Consider the following 16,473-nt stretch of genomic DNA (forward strand, 5'->3'; position numbering starts at 1 on the left):
AAACCCTTATTTGTAGGGTCAAACCCCCTCTTTTAGGTCTCAAATCCTCATTTGTAAAGCTCAATGCTTAGCTTCTGGTGCTGAAATCCTCCTTTTGACCTCCAAGAAAGGTACCGCTCCTATTACCTTGTTTATAAATACTGGGGCTCAAGTAAGTTTTATGACTTTTCAGTTTCCTAAGGATTAATGCTACTGCATTGTAACAGATTGTGAATTATGACAACAGAGGTTTTGCCACAATTCCCTCATTTGAAGGGTTTGGCCACGCTTTGAAGGGTGGAAAATGATCCCTGATCTGGGAATATCCCAGGAAACATCTGGATTATGATCAAGAAGGGCCTGATTTGAAGTTCCGTCTCTATCCTGGTGGAAATAAAGAAAAAAAAAGAACAGAAAAATGCCATTTTTATTCTCCCTCAAACCCACATGGACTTTCTGAGTCTGGTTCTGAGCTGCAAGGCTACCCCACCGCAGGGCTGGTCTAATACCTCTTGGAGGCATTTACTTGCTTTTCCTGACATTTGTTTTCCACCAAACCAAGATGGATTTATAAAATATTTCAGTCCTGTCTGCATTCATGCCCAAGAAACTGCTCCATCCAACTTTCAGCTCCAAGCCAGTTGTTGTCACTGGGAAAGGCAGGCTGAAATCTCTGCAGAAAATCCCACTAGCTTCAACGAAACCAAAATTTACGTGCACAAGAAAAAACAACCCCCAAACTCCCAACCGAGCTTCCCAGCTGGGACACGACTGTGCCAGAACATACTCAAGATACTTTCAGAAATCACGATTTTGTGCTTGTCTCCTGCACGCTGGCGGCAAACAGGGGCCAACACGTTGTGAGCTGCGTTCAACCAATTCGGATCTAAGCCAGCCTTTTCTGCCCAAGCTATTGAGATTTTTGGCTACAACAGCCCCAGGTCTGGACCCTTTTTCAGTCATCTCCAAGGTCCCAAGAGTGGCTGCCGAGGGTGATGGTGCTGCGAGGATGCTGCAAGTCTGCACAGGCTTGAGGAAAAACTAGAACCCAAGACCGTGTGAAATAAATCCTTTGGGGGATATTAAATTCAAGGACATCCCGGTCAGCTCAGGAAGCGAAGCTGGGAAAGTATCGCAGGGTGCTTGTCTTGCTCTGCTGCTTTTGTTTAAGTGTCTTGTGTTGGCTCTGTTGGAGGCTGAACCTGGGGCTTGCTGGAGTTGGTCTGAGCCAGTACAGCCATTTCTAAGTTTTCTGCATTTTAAGAGCTCAAGGAAGGTCTCCTAGAAAAAGAAAAGGGTTTCTTTGTCTGATGGGGGGGGATGGTTGATGGGAAACAGCTTTGGTTTTGCTGGGAGAAGTCCCCCATAACTTGTCACTTTTTCTCCTGGGAGAGGTCCCCATGCCCAGAGGCAGCAGATGTCTGACGGCAGCTCCATCACCCAGTTCCTGGAAATTGTAGATGCACGGGAGCTGCAGCTCCTGCACTCCTGGCTCTTCATGGGCTGCTCTTCTGGACAATGGCCTCATTATCAGTGCTGCAGAATGCAACCACCACCTCCACACCCCCATGTACTTCCTCCTCCTCACCCTCTCCCTCCTCTACCCGGGCTCCATCTCCACCACTCTCCCCAAATCCCTGGCCAGTTCTGTGTGGGACACCAGAAAATCAGGAGGTAGGTGGCTGGGTGTGTGAAAGGGAAGGTGTTAGAGGATCGTTGTTTTAAAATGTTGACAGCTTCCTGGCCTGGATGAGGCTGACTGCCTCGCAGCATAAATAAAAGAAAAAAAAAAAAGAAGAAGAAAAAAATAAAAAGCTGTGCTTGTTCTTTTCAGCGACAATAGCTACAGCAGTGAGGGACAAGAGATGGCCCCTCAGCAGAGCAGCTGGTGGGATCAAAGACTCCCCCGCCTTGTCCTTTTTGGGCAGCAGGATGAAGGATGCTCTTTGCAGCAGCAAGTGAAGGTGACATGGCAGGGGGGAGCAGTATCAGCAATGACAAAGCTGCTTTCCAAGTGGGCGAGGGGGCTGCATGTTGGGGGCAGCCCAAGGGCTGGGGCCATCCAAGAGGGTGGGAGGATACATCCATCCCCATGATGTGATGCTCCATCTTTGCAACATGTCACCATAGTCACTAGATGTTCCCATCTGAAGGCAAATTACAGCCTGCCAAGCCTCCATTCCCAACACCCCCAAAACCTGCCCTCCACCCCCAGTTGTTCTCCTTGACGCTGACAGTAATTAAATTGCACTGAATCAGTGACGTTTGATTTGCAGAACCTTTGTGTTCATTTGAAGGGGAGTGGGATGCCCATTCCTTGGCATCCTCATGGCCAGGGGAAGCTAGCAAGACCTCCGAGCCAGGCGATCAGGCATGACTTGAAATAATTTGTCAGAGTTGGCTTGTACTCATAAATAATCCCTTTTAATCGTTTTCCTGGCCAGAAAATGGAAAGAGCAGAGCTGAAATTCGCATTCATTTCTCTGCCTACAGCCTGCCAGCCTGTTCAGAGTAAGGATTTTCAGCTGTGCACAGTTTTGTGTGCTGAAACAAAAGGAGTGTAGCTAAAGGAGGACTCTCAATGTTTTTGGGGAGCCAGTTTCCCCTCTGCAGGGGTTTCTAGCTCCAGACACAAAGGTGATGATTGCATCATGGCAGATGATTCCTGCTTAGTTCATTTGCTCACCTGTTTTAAACAAACAGTAGGTGAGGATTTCCCCACTTGCACATCCCTCACCACAGTGATCAATGTGACGGAGCATCGCCCATTGTCTATTAGAAATCCATTCTGATATTTTGAATATCCCTTTTCCAGGATGCTTTTAACAGGACGTTTCATTCTGCAGTTTGAAATTACTGTTCACTTTGCAGTGATGGAAAGTCTCCAGACACGTTCTCAGGGTCACCTAGACCTGTGAGCAGCCCTGGCCAGCGCAGCACACCCTCAACAACAGAAGGGCACTGCCCTACCGGGGGTCGCTCCATACCCCCGCGTCTCTGTGGGGAGCCCCCCGGCAGGCTGAGAGCTGACCCTGGCAGGTGGCAGAGTCCCTTCCCAGCACACAGCCCCCTGGGCTGCAGGGACCCTGCTGGGAGAGACAGCGGTGGGAACACCCGGCTGCACACCCACCTTCACAGCCCTGCAGCCATCCCCAGGAGGAGGGATCCACCATGCTCTGTCCTTCCGATGGTGCAGCAGGCAAGCCCTCCCCTGGAGCATGTCTTCTGCTCCATGCTCCACACCAGAAAATGCAGGAGAGCCATCCTGACAGGTCCTCTCAGCTGTGACATGTGCCAGGTCTAGGAGACACTTCCAGGACCTCCTCTGCATTGCCCTGCCTGCAGAGACTTACCCTGTCAAAGGCTGTGATGATTCCTGCCCTGGTCAGCTTGCACCTATCCTCCCACCACAGACTGACTGTAACACCTCACTCCCTTCCCTTGTCTGCCCTGGGTGCCTGCAGGCAGTGCCTCAGCCCTGCTGCGCTTTGCAGAGGAGCTGCTGGTGGGCAGAGCTGTCTCTCTGCAGCGCTGCCCATTTGCCATGAGCTCCCTCCATGGCAGGAGCCCGGCCCAGCTCAGCAGCGGGGAGCAGCCCAAGGCAGCCCTTGCTCTGCCCCTCTGGGCTCCCTCCAGGGGTCCCTGGGGCTGCAGGGGAACTTGCTGGGGAACAGCCTGAAGTCATCACTGATGTTACTGCTCTCAGATGGGAAGGGACACTTCTTTCCAGCAATGTCTTTTTTCTGATCAGTGACGGAGTTAGGTCCAATAATCTTGTCCCACTGTGAGACCGGGCACCCAGACAGTCCAAGGGAGGACTCTCCTGTATCCCTGCAAACCACAGGTGTCATCTGAGGTGCCAGAGGTGCTCCGAGATATTTGCACATCATTGTAAGCCATGATGGAGCAATTCAGAGGGACATGACAATGTTGGAGCCCTCATTCTGGAGGCTGATGGGACGTTCCTTGTGCCACCTGAAGTGACAGCAGATGCCCGCTTTGAGGGCCATGAAGCTTGATCCTGCTTCTACTGTTCAGGGCAGCCTATGGAGCTATTCCTCTAAGTATACGGAGTCATCGCCATGGGGAGAGCCAAGTCTCTCTTCCCCACCAGCTCTATTGGCTGGTTCTCCACTGAGCCTTGTGGCAGGCTTCCCACCGACACCCCTGCAATGCCTAACCTTATCCAGGGCAGCTGCTCAATGTCAAGGTTAACTGCAGCCTGTGGTGCTTCCTCAGATGCCAGGGCTCTCCAGCACACCCGCGTGCCGCCAGCAGGCACAGCACGAGCATTACAGGAACACCATCCCCATTCAGAGCAGCAAAGTCAAACAGAGCCCAAGGGAACCTCAGCCATGGTCGGTGCTTTTGTTCCAGCAGCTGCAGGGAAGCAAGTCCTGCCCCCCCCCCCCCGCCCCGCCCCAGCCAGCAGACCTGGGCAGTGCTCCTCCACATCCTTTTGTCATCCCTTTGATGACACTATCAGGGAACGGAGCAAAGATTTTGACAGTGTTGCTGCATCACAGGATGTCCATAGGCAAGGACAGTTTCAAAAGCACCTTGTCCTTCCTGGAGGTCAGCTTCACCGGCACCACAGGCTCCCTGGGGCTGCAGAGACACCACAGGCAGCAATGGCCTCTCCTGCCAGCACCGCTCAGTCCAGCCCTCTGTCTCTGTGGTGCTGAGGACAGCAGGGTTTGCTCTCCTTAGAGTCACCTCATTTCCTCTTTAAGCAGGGTCAATGCCCCTGAGGCTGCTAAAGCCATAAGGGGGCTGCTGCTGCCAGTAGCCAGAATCAGCTTTTGTTGGCTTCATTTAGCAGAATCTTGAAGTCCTTACAGAGCATGTGTGCGTATGAGGGAGGCGGCAGCAGCCCATGCTGGTTTGCACGGGGACCCCAGGAAAGACGTGTGTGGTGGTTACTCGCCTCAGCTGGACATTGTTGCCTGATGGGGAGCACGCCAGAGGCACCCACAGCCTCGGCACGCTCATCCTGCACTGGGTCTCTGCAGCACCCGCTGAGTGAGAGGCAGTGGCAAGGATTTGCTTTCAAGGTTTCCAGCAAGATTGTTGCTTTGATGTTGCTGTTGGAAAGGCAGACCACGGAGGTGGGTAGGCATGAGAGCCCAGGGCAGCGCTGGTACTGCGCAGCGCCAGGGCTTTGCCAGGGCCAGGCAAGCCCCAGCTGCCATGTTGCGGGCTCGGTGCCGAGCTGTGTGGAGACCAGAGGAAGCTTCTGGGGAGGAAACACGGCAGTTTGCTACAGCCCTCGGGCAAAGAGAGCTGCTTCCTTGGTCTAAAGCTTGCTGCTTCTCAGTTTCTGCCATGCAATTTCATGTAGCCCTCTCAAAGGAAGATTTTGCTGCCAGCTCCTTTGATTTTCTGGTGAGCACCGAGATGTTTGGGTTTATTCCTGTCAAGCCCCTGCACCTTGGATTGTGTGGCTACGTCAGCATCTCTGCTGCTGTACAAAACCAGTGACCATGACAGCTTCTCGGGGTAATAAACTCAAAGGCAAGGTGAATACATATGGTTTGATACACTCTTCCAGAAATCTCCCTGCAGTGTTGCCTGTGAAAAGCCACACACGTGCTGGCATTTGAGTCACCTGTGAACATCAATCCTAGAGCCCTGTGGCAGCCTGCAGCCATGGGAGAGACCTGCATGAGGAGGAAATCGGCATTTCATCCTCGGCTTAAGCGTTGGGTGTTGTTCTAGAGAAGGAAGAGCATTGTCTTATTGCCCCAGCATGGGGTAGGGGAGCCAGGAGGCGGTGGTTCCTGAGCCTGGGACAGCGTGCTCTAGTCTGGAGGCAAAAGCCATCGGTGAGAGTCTTCCCTCCAGCCTCCTGCCTGATCTCTGCAGGGGGCAGGGGACACGTGCTGGGGCAGCAAACTGTAGAGGGATTTTTAAAGGACCGAGGACATAAGTTACCATTGTCCGGGTTGGACAACCCAGGCCTGTTAGTTGAAGCTGCAGAGCAACTTTAAATTGTTCTGGGAACAAGCAGTGGGAGAAAGAAAACAAGCTATGCACAAGCAAGAAGCCAGGTGCAGAGCCAGTCCTGGGAACCGCGGTATCAACACACTCTCATCGGCACACTCTGATCAGGCACCATCAGCATGCTCACCAATCAGCAACACGGGCGCCCACGTGGCCAGAGACTTTTATCCAATCACCTGTATGTAAAGTCAGGTGAGTGGTCGGTTTAAGTTATAAATATGACCTGTTTGTTTAATAAAGTGAGCACGGCATGTAGCCGTATTGGTGGGATTGTCATGACTTGGCTGACTCTCCACGGGGGACCCTCTTCAGCAAACTACCGTAAAGCCAAGAGATGTCCCTTGGGGCTGCTCCCAGCTCTGCCTGGGTGCTGCTGCTGTCAGATTCAAGTGATTCCAGGCCCAGGAGTACTAAGTGCATGAAAACTTTTCCATTAGTTCCGCCACAAACTTTCATCCACCTTGAAAACACAGCACCTTTTGCATCAGCAGTATGCAAAAATGTTGGGAGGAGGAAAACAACTCCTGGTTTCTAATAAAGGTGTCCAACATCAGCTGAGCAGGTTTGGTGTGAATTTTTCTTCTCCGCAGGAGTTTGCATTGTGCCCAAAAGACATTTTCTGTCAAAAAAGTTTTTGATGGGAAATGTTTTACTAAACCTCTTCGAAGCCCATCCAAAAGCATTTCCAAGAAAGAGGGCATGAATAAAGCCTGTGTCAGCTACTTGGCACAGTAAAGGAACTATCACCTGCCTTCTCAGAGCCTCAGGAGGGTGGCTGGGGTGGCCCTGGTGCTGGGATGGTGGGGCCGGGCACATCACAGCACATCACAAAGGTGAAGCTAACAAACCAATCTGCTTCCCTCAGCAGCCAGAAGGTAGCCTCCAAAGTGGCCTGAAGCTTTCTAGTTTTGGCATGTTTTCCTGCAAGGAAGGCAGGCTCTGAATTCGAGCATTCCAACCCAAAAGAGACGTCTCTTAAGAAGAGCCCTTCCACATGGTGGGGCAGGATGCCATCAGGAGGAAGAAGGGCTGGGGGAAACAAGAAGTGCTTCCCCTGAAGAGGCAGGCTGTAATGGCCAAGCAATGGCTTACAGTTCTGCCTCTAGGTGATCGCCCCGGGAGTCTCCAAGCCCATGGAGGTGGCTTGGAGCTGCCGATGGCTGGGGACCCGAGTGGCTCACTGGCTCCTTGGATTGACGGAGCCCTTCCTTAGAGACCCACTGGCTGCCCTGCAGTGGAGCTTTGGGTCTGCACAGGCTCAGAGATATTTATTACCCACTTGGCAGTCCCAGCCCTGGGCTTTTCCAGATCCTGGTGTCATCCTTCTCCTTACTAGCCCCACTTAGAATGGACCACCAAAGCACGCAGATAGATTCATGCCCAAGGATGCCACATCTGAAGTCACCTTTCTAGCAGCCCATCTGCACAGAAGCTCTTGCACTTGCCTTCTAGATTTCCCTTCCCCTTACTCTTTGATCATTCAGACACTTTCCAACACTCCACTTGCTTCTTGGAGATTCAGGCAGTTTAAAGCTTGCCTGTCTTTCACTACTCTGTCCAATCAAGCCTTTAGCCACCTCTTGATATGTCTTTATTTTATAATTTCCTTTTGGTCTGGAAGATTTCCTGCATGGTGATGCCTTGTGGAAGGTGAATCTCATTGGTGGCAGCTTGTCCTTGGCATAGGCTTGAGGAGTGTGTTTTGTTTTAACTGTGTGTGTTTTTAACCAGTTGCGTAGATGTTAGCCATGCCCGCAGGGATCTGGTCCACTCTCTCTGCCTGAGCAGGGCTTGCTCCAGAAGAGCCCTGGGTGCGGGAGCCAAGTGGGAGCTACTGTGGGAAGGCCATTGCGTTCTGTTGTCACGGGGAGCACGGTCCTGTGTTGGCGGACCAGTTCTCATCCCCGCTGCTGAGGGGTGGTACCCTGTGAACTGCCTATGGAGATCATAGCGGTGCCACAGGGATCTGCTCCGAGCTCTCTGCATTGGCAGGGGTTGCTCCCTGGGAGCAGCCCTGGGTGCAGGAGTATACTGGGAGCTGCATTTGGAGGGCCCTGGAGCTGTGTTATCCCTGGGAGTGTGGTGACATCTTGGAGGACGAGGTCTTCTCCTCCTCCTCCCTGTGGAGCGCTTGCAGTCTGTGGTTCCCACGAAGCAGCTGCAGAGATCATTTCTGCGCTGTGGAGATCTGCTCCAGGTCCTCTCCCTGGCACCATTCCTCTGGCAGTGGGAAGAAGGGCTGAATCTGTGCTCTTCTCGGTGGCTGTCTTCTCGCACAGTGTGCAGCACATGGTCAAATGGTGGATGGCAGTGTGGGCATGCAGCTCTTGTGCAGGACTCCAGCCTCCTACAGCCACAGGAGTGATGATGCATGTCCACATGGGAGGTGATGCTGAGCCTGTGTGGCCAGGAGCTTCTGTCCTCTGCAGAGTCCTCCATGCCCATCGTCATATCCTGCCAAGAGAGCTGTGAAAAGGTCCTGTCCTTTCCTCCTGGAAGGGACGGAGCAGTGGGAAACCCCCAGAGCTCTCTGAGGCGACAGCTAAAGACCTCCCAGAGACCCTCCTGGAGGGCTGCAAAGGAAGAGGGGCCAAAGGCACACAAGTAGGTTGGATCTAGGGGCGATGCTTTGAGAGGGAGCAGCGTGGCGGCTCTGAAGAAAGCTGCGGTGTGTGAGGGCAAGGAGAGCAATGCCAAGACCCCAAAAAGAAATCCGCTGTCCATCTGTTGCCCTGACCCACCTCCCCAGAGTTATCTTAGTCTAATCAGGCTGATCCCGTGGTCCCACAGGGTCTGCCTGCTGCCTGCCGCCCTGCTGCTGACCGAGGAAAGAGCCGGCATATGATGGTGCTGGTGACACTGACGCCTGTTGACCAGTTTCCCCATTAGAGCATCTGGGGAAAATAAGAAAAAAGAGTGATGTCCACTTAGGGCTGCTCTTGCAACCTCCACTGGGTATCACTCATTGACTTGGAGCCGTTTGTATGACAAAGACATATCAAGACTACAAATGGGGACTTCACTTGGGGTCTTCCCACCAGCTCTGCCCCTGTCACAACAAGACCTCCTCTTCATACCCGCTATGGCCTCCATTTCATGGAATTGTAAAATCACAGAACAGTTTGCGTTGGAAGGGACCTTGGTGATCATTTAGGTCATGTCTCTCGCCACGGGCAGGGACACCTTCCACTGGACCGGCTTGCTCAAAGCCCTGTCCAAGCTGGCCTAGAACACTTCCAGGGAGGGGGCATCCACAGCTTCTCTGGGCAACCTCTTCCACTGTCACCCCACCCTTGCCATAAAGTAATTCTTCCTAACATCAAATTTAAATTTACATTCCTTAAGTTGAAAACTACTGGCCCTCTCCCTATCACTACGCCCCCTGACCAGGAGTCCTCCCCTCCCATCTTCCCTGTAGGCCCCTTTAGGTACTCTGCTCTCTATCAGCCAGCTACAGAGAGCAGACAAGTAGCAGTTTACATGGGGGAAGCAGCCTAAAGCCCAGCAAGGGAAGGGAAGGACTGGCAGCAGGTAGGTCACGTTCGACAGCCCTGAGTGGTGTGGGTAGTAATGGCCTCCTGGGACAGAACGACTCAGGAGGATCAGAAGAGAAATAGCAAAACCTGGAAAAGGAAACGTGTTCTGAACACCTGTTAGTCCTGGCTGTTACCTGACATAAAACAGTAAGGAGGCTGGCTGCCCAAGAGCTGTGTTGTGGTCACAGCAACCCACAGACGTTTCATCCATCTGGTACCAGAGTCCATTGCTGGCCTGTCAAAGAAAGGCAAGGACATGTGGAGATGAACTGCATGGTTTCCCATGCCCAGAGGCAGCAGATGTCCAACTGCAGCTCTATCACCCAGTTCCTGGAAATTGTAGATGCACGGGAGCTGCAGCTCCTGCATTTCCCCAACCTCTGCCACTATTTCCCCCCATATCCCCCCCATCCCCCTCCTTCATCATTCCCCGCCAGTGGCCCCCACCCCCCCATTATTCCCCCAATTCTCCCTGTTATCCTCCGCAGCCCTCCCATTATTCCCCCCCGCCCCTCCAGGTTCCCCCTATGGCACTGGGGCACAGTGCCCACAGCCCTGCACCAGCACTGCACTGCACCTAGGTGCCACAAGCACCTGCACAAAGCCTCACACCTCCGCCAGCCCTGCCTGAGGCTGGGGGAGGGCACCAGGGGCGTGTGTGTCAGCAGAGGTGCCAGGGGGAGGATGGGGGGATACTCTCACCTTAGGACGGCTCGCGGGGAGCCACCACAGGACCAGCCTGCAGAGACTACCCCAACTTCCCCACCCCCGCAACAACCCACCCCACAGGGAGCGCCCCCGCAACAGAGACATCCTCCCAGGGTCTCAGCCCCACAGGGACCCACATCTGTAGGGACCCACCAGCCCCACAGACACTTACACATATAGCAACATAAATCTATAGTGACGCAAATCCCTAGGGACCACTATCCACAGGGACCCAAGTCCACAGGGACTCACACCTATAGCCACCCTGATCCCCAAGAAACCCGACCGTCCCCAGTAACCTCATCACTACTCTCCCCCACCCTCCACAACCTCCCCCCCCTGCTGGGCCCTATAGCGCTCTATAGGTGCCCGTGCACCTGCTCAGCAGTGTGGGCATGATCCTGGGGCAGGCGGCTGGGCAGAACAGTGCCCAGCACTGTCAGCCCCTTCCCCACCTGCAACTGCACTGCCAGCAACTGTGGCTACGTCGCCCGCAGCTCCTTGTCCATCTTCAGCAGCACCAGCAGCTGCCGCCTGCCAAGGGACATGGGGAGGTGGGGGTACAGTTTTGCGACCCCCACCCATGGGTGCCCCAGAACCCACGCAGGACCCCCCACTGGGTGCTTAGTGCCAGCTGGGGGCTGGGGGGCGCCTGTCTTCCAGGCAGAGGAGGGCGAAGCGGGCAGCACTGAGGGACAGGCCCCACAAGGCCTCACCCCACTTGCTCTGTGCCCTGAGCGGGTGGGGACCCCCAGGGTGGGTGGGGGACTCCCACAGGGGGTGGAACCCCCATGACAGGTAGGGGAGGGGAAGGTGACTGGAGACCTCCATGGTGGGTGAGGGAGAGGAAGGAAATTAGGGACCCCCATGCCAGACAGGGGACCCCACCCCAGACTGGAAAACTCCCCATACTGTTGTCCCCCAAACACACACAGTACTCTAGGTACTTGTAGGCAATGGCCCCAATGCCCAGCACTGCACAGTACCAGCATATCACCAGCATCAGCCCCAGGCACAGTGCTGTGTTCATCAGCAACACCTCCCGGCAGGGTCACAAGTGTCAGCTGTGTCCCTGTGACACCCCCACCCTGTCCCCGGGGAAGTTGGGGATGGGTCTCACCAGTGATAAGAGGTAGCAGTATGGGCTCCAACCCAGGGTGGGCAACAACCCTTGGAGACCACAAACCAGGCTGACCCCCAGGTATGACCTCAACTGGAACCTGGAAGGAGGGGACAACAGTGTCACTTGTGTTACGTCACCACTGGTGGCACCATGAGGGCACAGCGTGCCTCCTCACATGAAGAGGACAGGCGACAGCAGGCTGAGGGAACCCAAAAGGGTGCCCACTTCGGCCACCGCTGCTGTCGCTGCTAGTGGCCACAGCCACCCCTGCCCCAACACCTGTGGAGAGAGAAAGAAGGGAGTGACAACCCCACAGCGAGGTGATGACATGGTGAAGGGGAAACTTACATGGGGGAGGGGAGGGCGTGGGGGTGCGAGCCAGCACCTGCAGCACCCGGCTGCCCCCCAGTAAGGCCTGTAGTCCCACCCATCCTGCCAACAACAGGGCCTCAGCCAGTGGCACCCAGGGGGTGGGTCAGGAGGCCACCCCTGCCACTGGGGTCCCCTGCAGGGATACGCCAAACTTGTGGGGGAGGGACACAGAAGTGGCAGCAGGGGGGACTCATCCCCGGCGGGGTACTAGGGAACCCCCCCATCCCACCCAACCCCCATCTAGGGACACAGGGATCCCCCCCGGGGACACCATGAGGACATTGGGGATCCCCCAAGGGACACGGGACCCCTGCTGGGGACATCACTGGGACATTGGGAAGCTTTCCGGGGACACAGGGACACCACAAGGACATTAGGGACCCCTCCAGAGACACCCTGGGGACACCAGGAACCCACCCCCGGGGACATCAAGACACCCCCCCAGGGACACCAGGAACCCTCAGGGGACACCACTGGGACTTTGGGGATCCCCTGGGACACCAGGACACACACACCCTGGAACCCTAGATCCGTACCTGAGACACAGCCCCCCCAGGGACATCAGGGCCACTACAGCCCCCCTCAGCAGGTGGTGAACCCTGGGCACACCAGGGTTCCCCCTGGGATATACCTGGGGACAGCAGCCCCCTTGCCCTGAACCTCCCCGCCCCCCGCCCAGGACATCAGGTCACCAGAGCAGTGCCCCCACCCCGGGGCAGGTGACACTCATTTGTCCTTCAGCAGCTGCCCCTTGACGGAGGCCCCCAGCAGCAGTGCCACACTCACACCTTCACTGTCAAGGAAACACTGCCCCCCAACCCCAAAAAACACCCCCCCCCCCCATGTGTCACAGGCCCAGAGAGACCCCTCTACTCCAGTGAGCCAACACACTGAGGCAGCCCCCCCTGTATTTTGGGGTGCCTCCCTTTGTTTTGCTTTCCCCCTGCCCCGTTTTTAATCCCCTCACATATTCCGCCCCTCCCCCCCAATTTTGGGTGGATACAAGCCATGGCAGTGGCAAGGGCTACCCCCACACTCCCCATAGGGACGGAGCAGGTGACATCACACAGCTCCCTGGAGCAGCTGCACTTCCACAGCACCCCTGTGTCATTGTTCCCTACCCAAAAAGTGGGTGACACCTCCCCCCCCCTTTTCCTGGCCCCCCTCCATTTAACAGGGACCCCTGGGTCCCTGCCAAGCACCCATGGGTGGGTGGGGGGAGCCCAAACACCCACCCCTGCCACTGACCCAAGGATGTGGGAAGGCTCAGGACGCCGAAGGAAGAGTTATCAACTTCATCAGCATCACCGATGACATCATCGTCCCCCTCCCCAGCATGGGCTTGGGGGTCGGGGCCACAGGTTCTCTGTGGGATGGGGGACAGGTAGGTGATACCCTCTGCGGCCCGCCCACCCCCCCCTCCACAGCCTGACCTCCACAGCGCCCCACAGCCCTGTCACCCCCGACCTGTGTCACCCCCCAGCCCTGTCACCCACTGCCCTTGTCCCGTGTCACCCCCTGGCCCTGTCACACCGCACTCATGTCCCCCCTACCCCTGTGTCATGCCCCTCCATGCCTCACATCACCCCGCAGCCCCATCACCCCCTGTGCTCACCGGGGTTGAGGCCGTGGTGGCGATGGTGATCAGCACCATAGCGGTTAGCATGGTCTAGGTGGGGAGGAAACGTAACCCCTGACTCTGTGCCCCTTGACACTGTGACCCCTGACTTTGTAAAGTCTTGGTCCCTCCCGCCTATCACCCTGACCCTGGCTTGACCCCAGGCCTGACCTGTGACCCCAGCGGTTACTCTGTGATGCAGCTGTGTCCCCAGGGCATGACCCCTGATCCCACATGCAACCCCAGGACATGACCTCTGACCCCATTTCCAACCCCAGCACAACCCCTGACCCTAGTCATGACCCCAAACATGAACCCACTCATGACCCCATGTGTGACACCCTGACCCCATATACAGACCCATGTGTGAAATCTGACCCCACATTCAATGCCAGGCATGACCCCTGCCCTCAAACATGACTCTGACCCCAAACATGACCCCAATCCTCCTCCCACCACCCCCAGGATGAAGCTGACAACACTACCCCTGCCTCACCCCTCACAACCCTGGGCTGCAACCCCTGACCCCAGGGCACATCCCCTGACCCCACTCAGGCAGGCACCCAGCAGGACGCCAATGGCAGAGGCCTGCAGGACCCCACCAGTGCCCACCACCCAGGGCAGGCGCAGTACCAGAACCAACCCCAGCAATGTCTGCAGGGATGAGGCAGCCACACCCCCAGCCCCTTGACGCGGGGCAGCGCGGGGTCCCCCCTTGTCCTACAACCCCCCATCCCAGACCTGTCCCTCTCCTTATCCCGGAACTGGGGTCCCCCCTTATTCTGGACACCTGGGCGTGTCCTTATCCCAGATCCCCGCATATCCTAGACCTTTGCCCACCCCTGCCCCCGCAACCAGCCCTGCCCCCCCTTACCAGGGTGTCATTGCTGTCCAGGCTCAGGGTGCTGTAGGGCGCCATGCGGTGCAGCATGAGGACGCAGGGGCATGTGGACAGCTCCTCCTGCGGGTGTGTGGGGTATGTGTGTGTGTGTGTGGCGTGTCAGGTGGCTGCAGCGTCCCCGTGTCCCCGTCCGTGTCCCCCCCCCCCCCCCCCCCCGCCATTGCTGAGGCAGGGGGGAGGGGCAGGGTGTCCTTGCTGGGTCTGGGAGCTGGATGGGGAAGGGGTCTTAGGGCTGCTCTCTGAAAGCTCCGCCCCACCGGCATAAGGCCCCGCCCCTGACAGGGTGGTGGGGCGGGGCTGGGCTGTGATGTCATGAGTGCAGCCAGACCTGAGTGGTGGGAGGGGGGCAGAGAGGATGACATCAAGGGTGTGGATCTGGGCCAGGGAACAGCACTGGGAAAAAAATAGGTATTTTGGGGGGGCAAATAGACATTTTTGGGGGAAAATTAACATTTCTGTGGGAAAGAGACATTTTGGGGGGAAAACAGACTTTTTTGAGAAAATAAAGAAATTTTTAGGGGAAAATGGATTTTTTTGTGGGAAAGATTTTGCATGGAGAAATAGTTTTCTTTGGGAAAAATACACTTTTTCAGGAAAAACAGCCCTGCTGGGGGAAAACTAGACACTCTGGGGGGAAATAGAAACTTTTTGGGGGAAATAGACATTTTTTTGGGGAAAACTGACTTTTTTGTGGGGAAAAAAGACATTTTTGGGGGAGAAAGACTTTTTAGGGGAAAACAGACTTTTTTTTGGGGGGGAACAGCCCTGCTTCGGGAAAAATAAGACTCTTTTTTTTTGAAAAATAGACATTTTGGGTGGAAAAAGTCATGCTGGGGAAAAATTAGACATTTGTGGGGGACAACAGCTCTGCTGGAGGAAAAATAGACTTTTATTGAAAGACAGACATTTTTGTGAGAAAAATGGACTTTTTTTGGGGAGAAACAGCCCTGCTGGGGGTAAAATAAGACACTTTGGGGACAAAAATAAACGTTTTCTGCAGAAAATACTTTTTGGGTGCATAATAACATTTTCTGGGGGGAAAATAAGACTTTTCTGGTGGAAAAATAGACCTTTGTTTGGGAAAATAGACTTTTTGGGGAGGGAAGAGAGTTCAAAAATATTTGAACTGGGAAAAACTGGGGGAAAAATATTTGAACTGGGGGAAAAAATATTTTTGGGGGTAAAACAGACCTCTTTTAGAAAAAATAGATTTTTGGGGGAGAAAAATTGATGCTTTTGGGAGCAAGTAGATTTTTTTAAGAAATAAAAAAGTCATGCTGGGGGAAAAATTAAGACTTCTTAGGGGGAAACATTTGTGGGGGAAATAAAGACATTTTTTGGGGGGGAAATGGCCCTGTTGAAAGAGAAATAAGACATTTTGGGAGGAAGAATAAACTTTTTTGGGGGGCAAACAGTCATGCTGGAAGAAAACAGATTTTTGAGGGGGAAAGAGTCATGGTAGCGGAAAAACAAACACTTTTTTGGGAAAAATACGCTTTTTGGGCAGCAAAAAGACATGCTCAGGGGAAAATAGACATTTGAGGGGGAAAACAGCCGAGGCAGCCGGTTTGGGCTGAAATTAGCCCTTTTTAGGTGTTTCCTCCACCCGCCTCCACGTCCTGAGGGAACACACCCCCTGCGAGACACCGCGGGGAACAGGAGTCAAACCTCCCACTTTAACGCAAAACCCCACGATTCCTCCCCCCCCTTCACCCCTACCCCTTTTTCAGGGTTATACTCCCCCTTTTCACCACGCTCACCGCCCCCGCCCCCCGCCGGGGGTGTCCCCACAATACATTTCCCCACCCCCGGAGCCCCCCCCGGCCACCGGTACCTTCAGAGTATAAACACGTTTCCCTCACTTGGCGCCACAGCACTGCAGGAACACTGCACCGAGGCTCCCGTGCCGCAAAGCACTGTGGAAAAAGGGCGGGCGGAAGTCGAAGGCGTGACCTCGGCGCGGGGGCCGATGGGAAGTGGAGCTGCCGCAGCGGTAGGGGTAGATGTTAATGGTGTTTATCTCGTTGCTAAGGTCGCCACCCCCGTACACCCGCACTTTGCCTAGGCCTGGCCTGGCCTGGCCTGGATGTGCTACAGTGAGGCGGTGTGGGGAGGTGTGGGGGCCGCTGTTTTGGGAGGGGGGGGGGGGGGGGGGGGGGGTTATGGGTAACTACGGGGGATGGGGGCTTAAGCAGGGGGGCAGAGCGTTGGAACTGGGGGGCTGTTGGGGTCA

At 55.1% G+C, this 16,473-nt stretch overlaps 1 protein-coding gene across 7 annotated transcripts; it reads right to left on the reverse strand.

Annotated features, from left to right (window-relative positions):
* Window positions 1–1,861: 1,861 nt before the first annotated feature.
* Window positions 1,862–16,160, reverse strand: LOC308066307 (uncharacterized protein). Of its 7 annotated transcripts, none has more exons than XR_013929128.1 (6): window positions 16,075–16,145; window positions 14,214–14,300; window positions 12,970–13,087; window positions 11,347–11,446; window positions 9,653–9,753; window positions 1,862–8,876 (listed from the first exon to the last, which is right to left on the reverse strand). XR_013929128.1 is itself a non-coding variant. In XM_080393427.1 (6 exons), the coding sequence occupies exons 2-6, from the start codon at window positions 14,268–14,270 to the stop codon at window positions 8,744–8,746; spliced, it is 495 nt and encodes a 164-aa protein (XP_080249553.1). In that variant the 5' UTR covers window positions 14,271–14,300; window positions 16,075–16,145; the 3' UTR covers window positions 1,862–8,743. The 7 variants fall into 7 exon arrangements, 3 of the variants coding, with proteins under 3 accessions (XP_080249553.1, XP_080249552.1, XP_080249554.1); XR_013929129.1 differs by having other exon boundaries at window positions 12,970–13,390; XR_013929130.1 differs by lacking the exons at window positions 12,970–13,087; window positions 16,075–16,145 and adding exons at window positions 10,682–10,760; window positions 11,525–11,628 and having other exon boundaries at window positions 14,214–14,390.
* Window positions 16,161–16,473: the final 313 nt, after the last annotated feature.

The sequence above is a fragment of the Falco punctatus genome (assembly GCF_963210335.1).
Source record: "Falco punctatus genome assembly, chromosome: 6".
NCBI lineage: Eukaryota > Metazoa > Chordata > Aves > Falconiformes > Falconidae > Falco > Falco punctatus.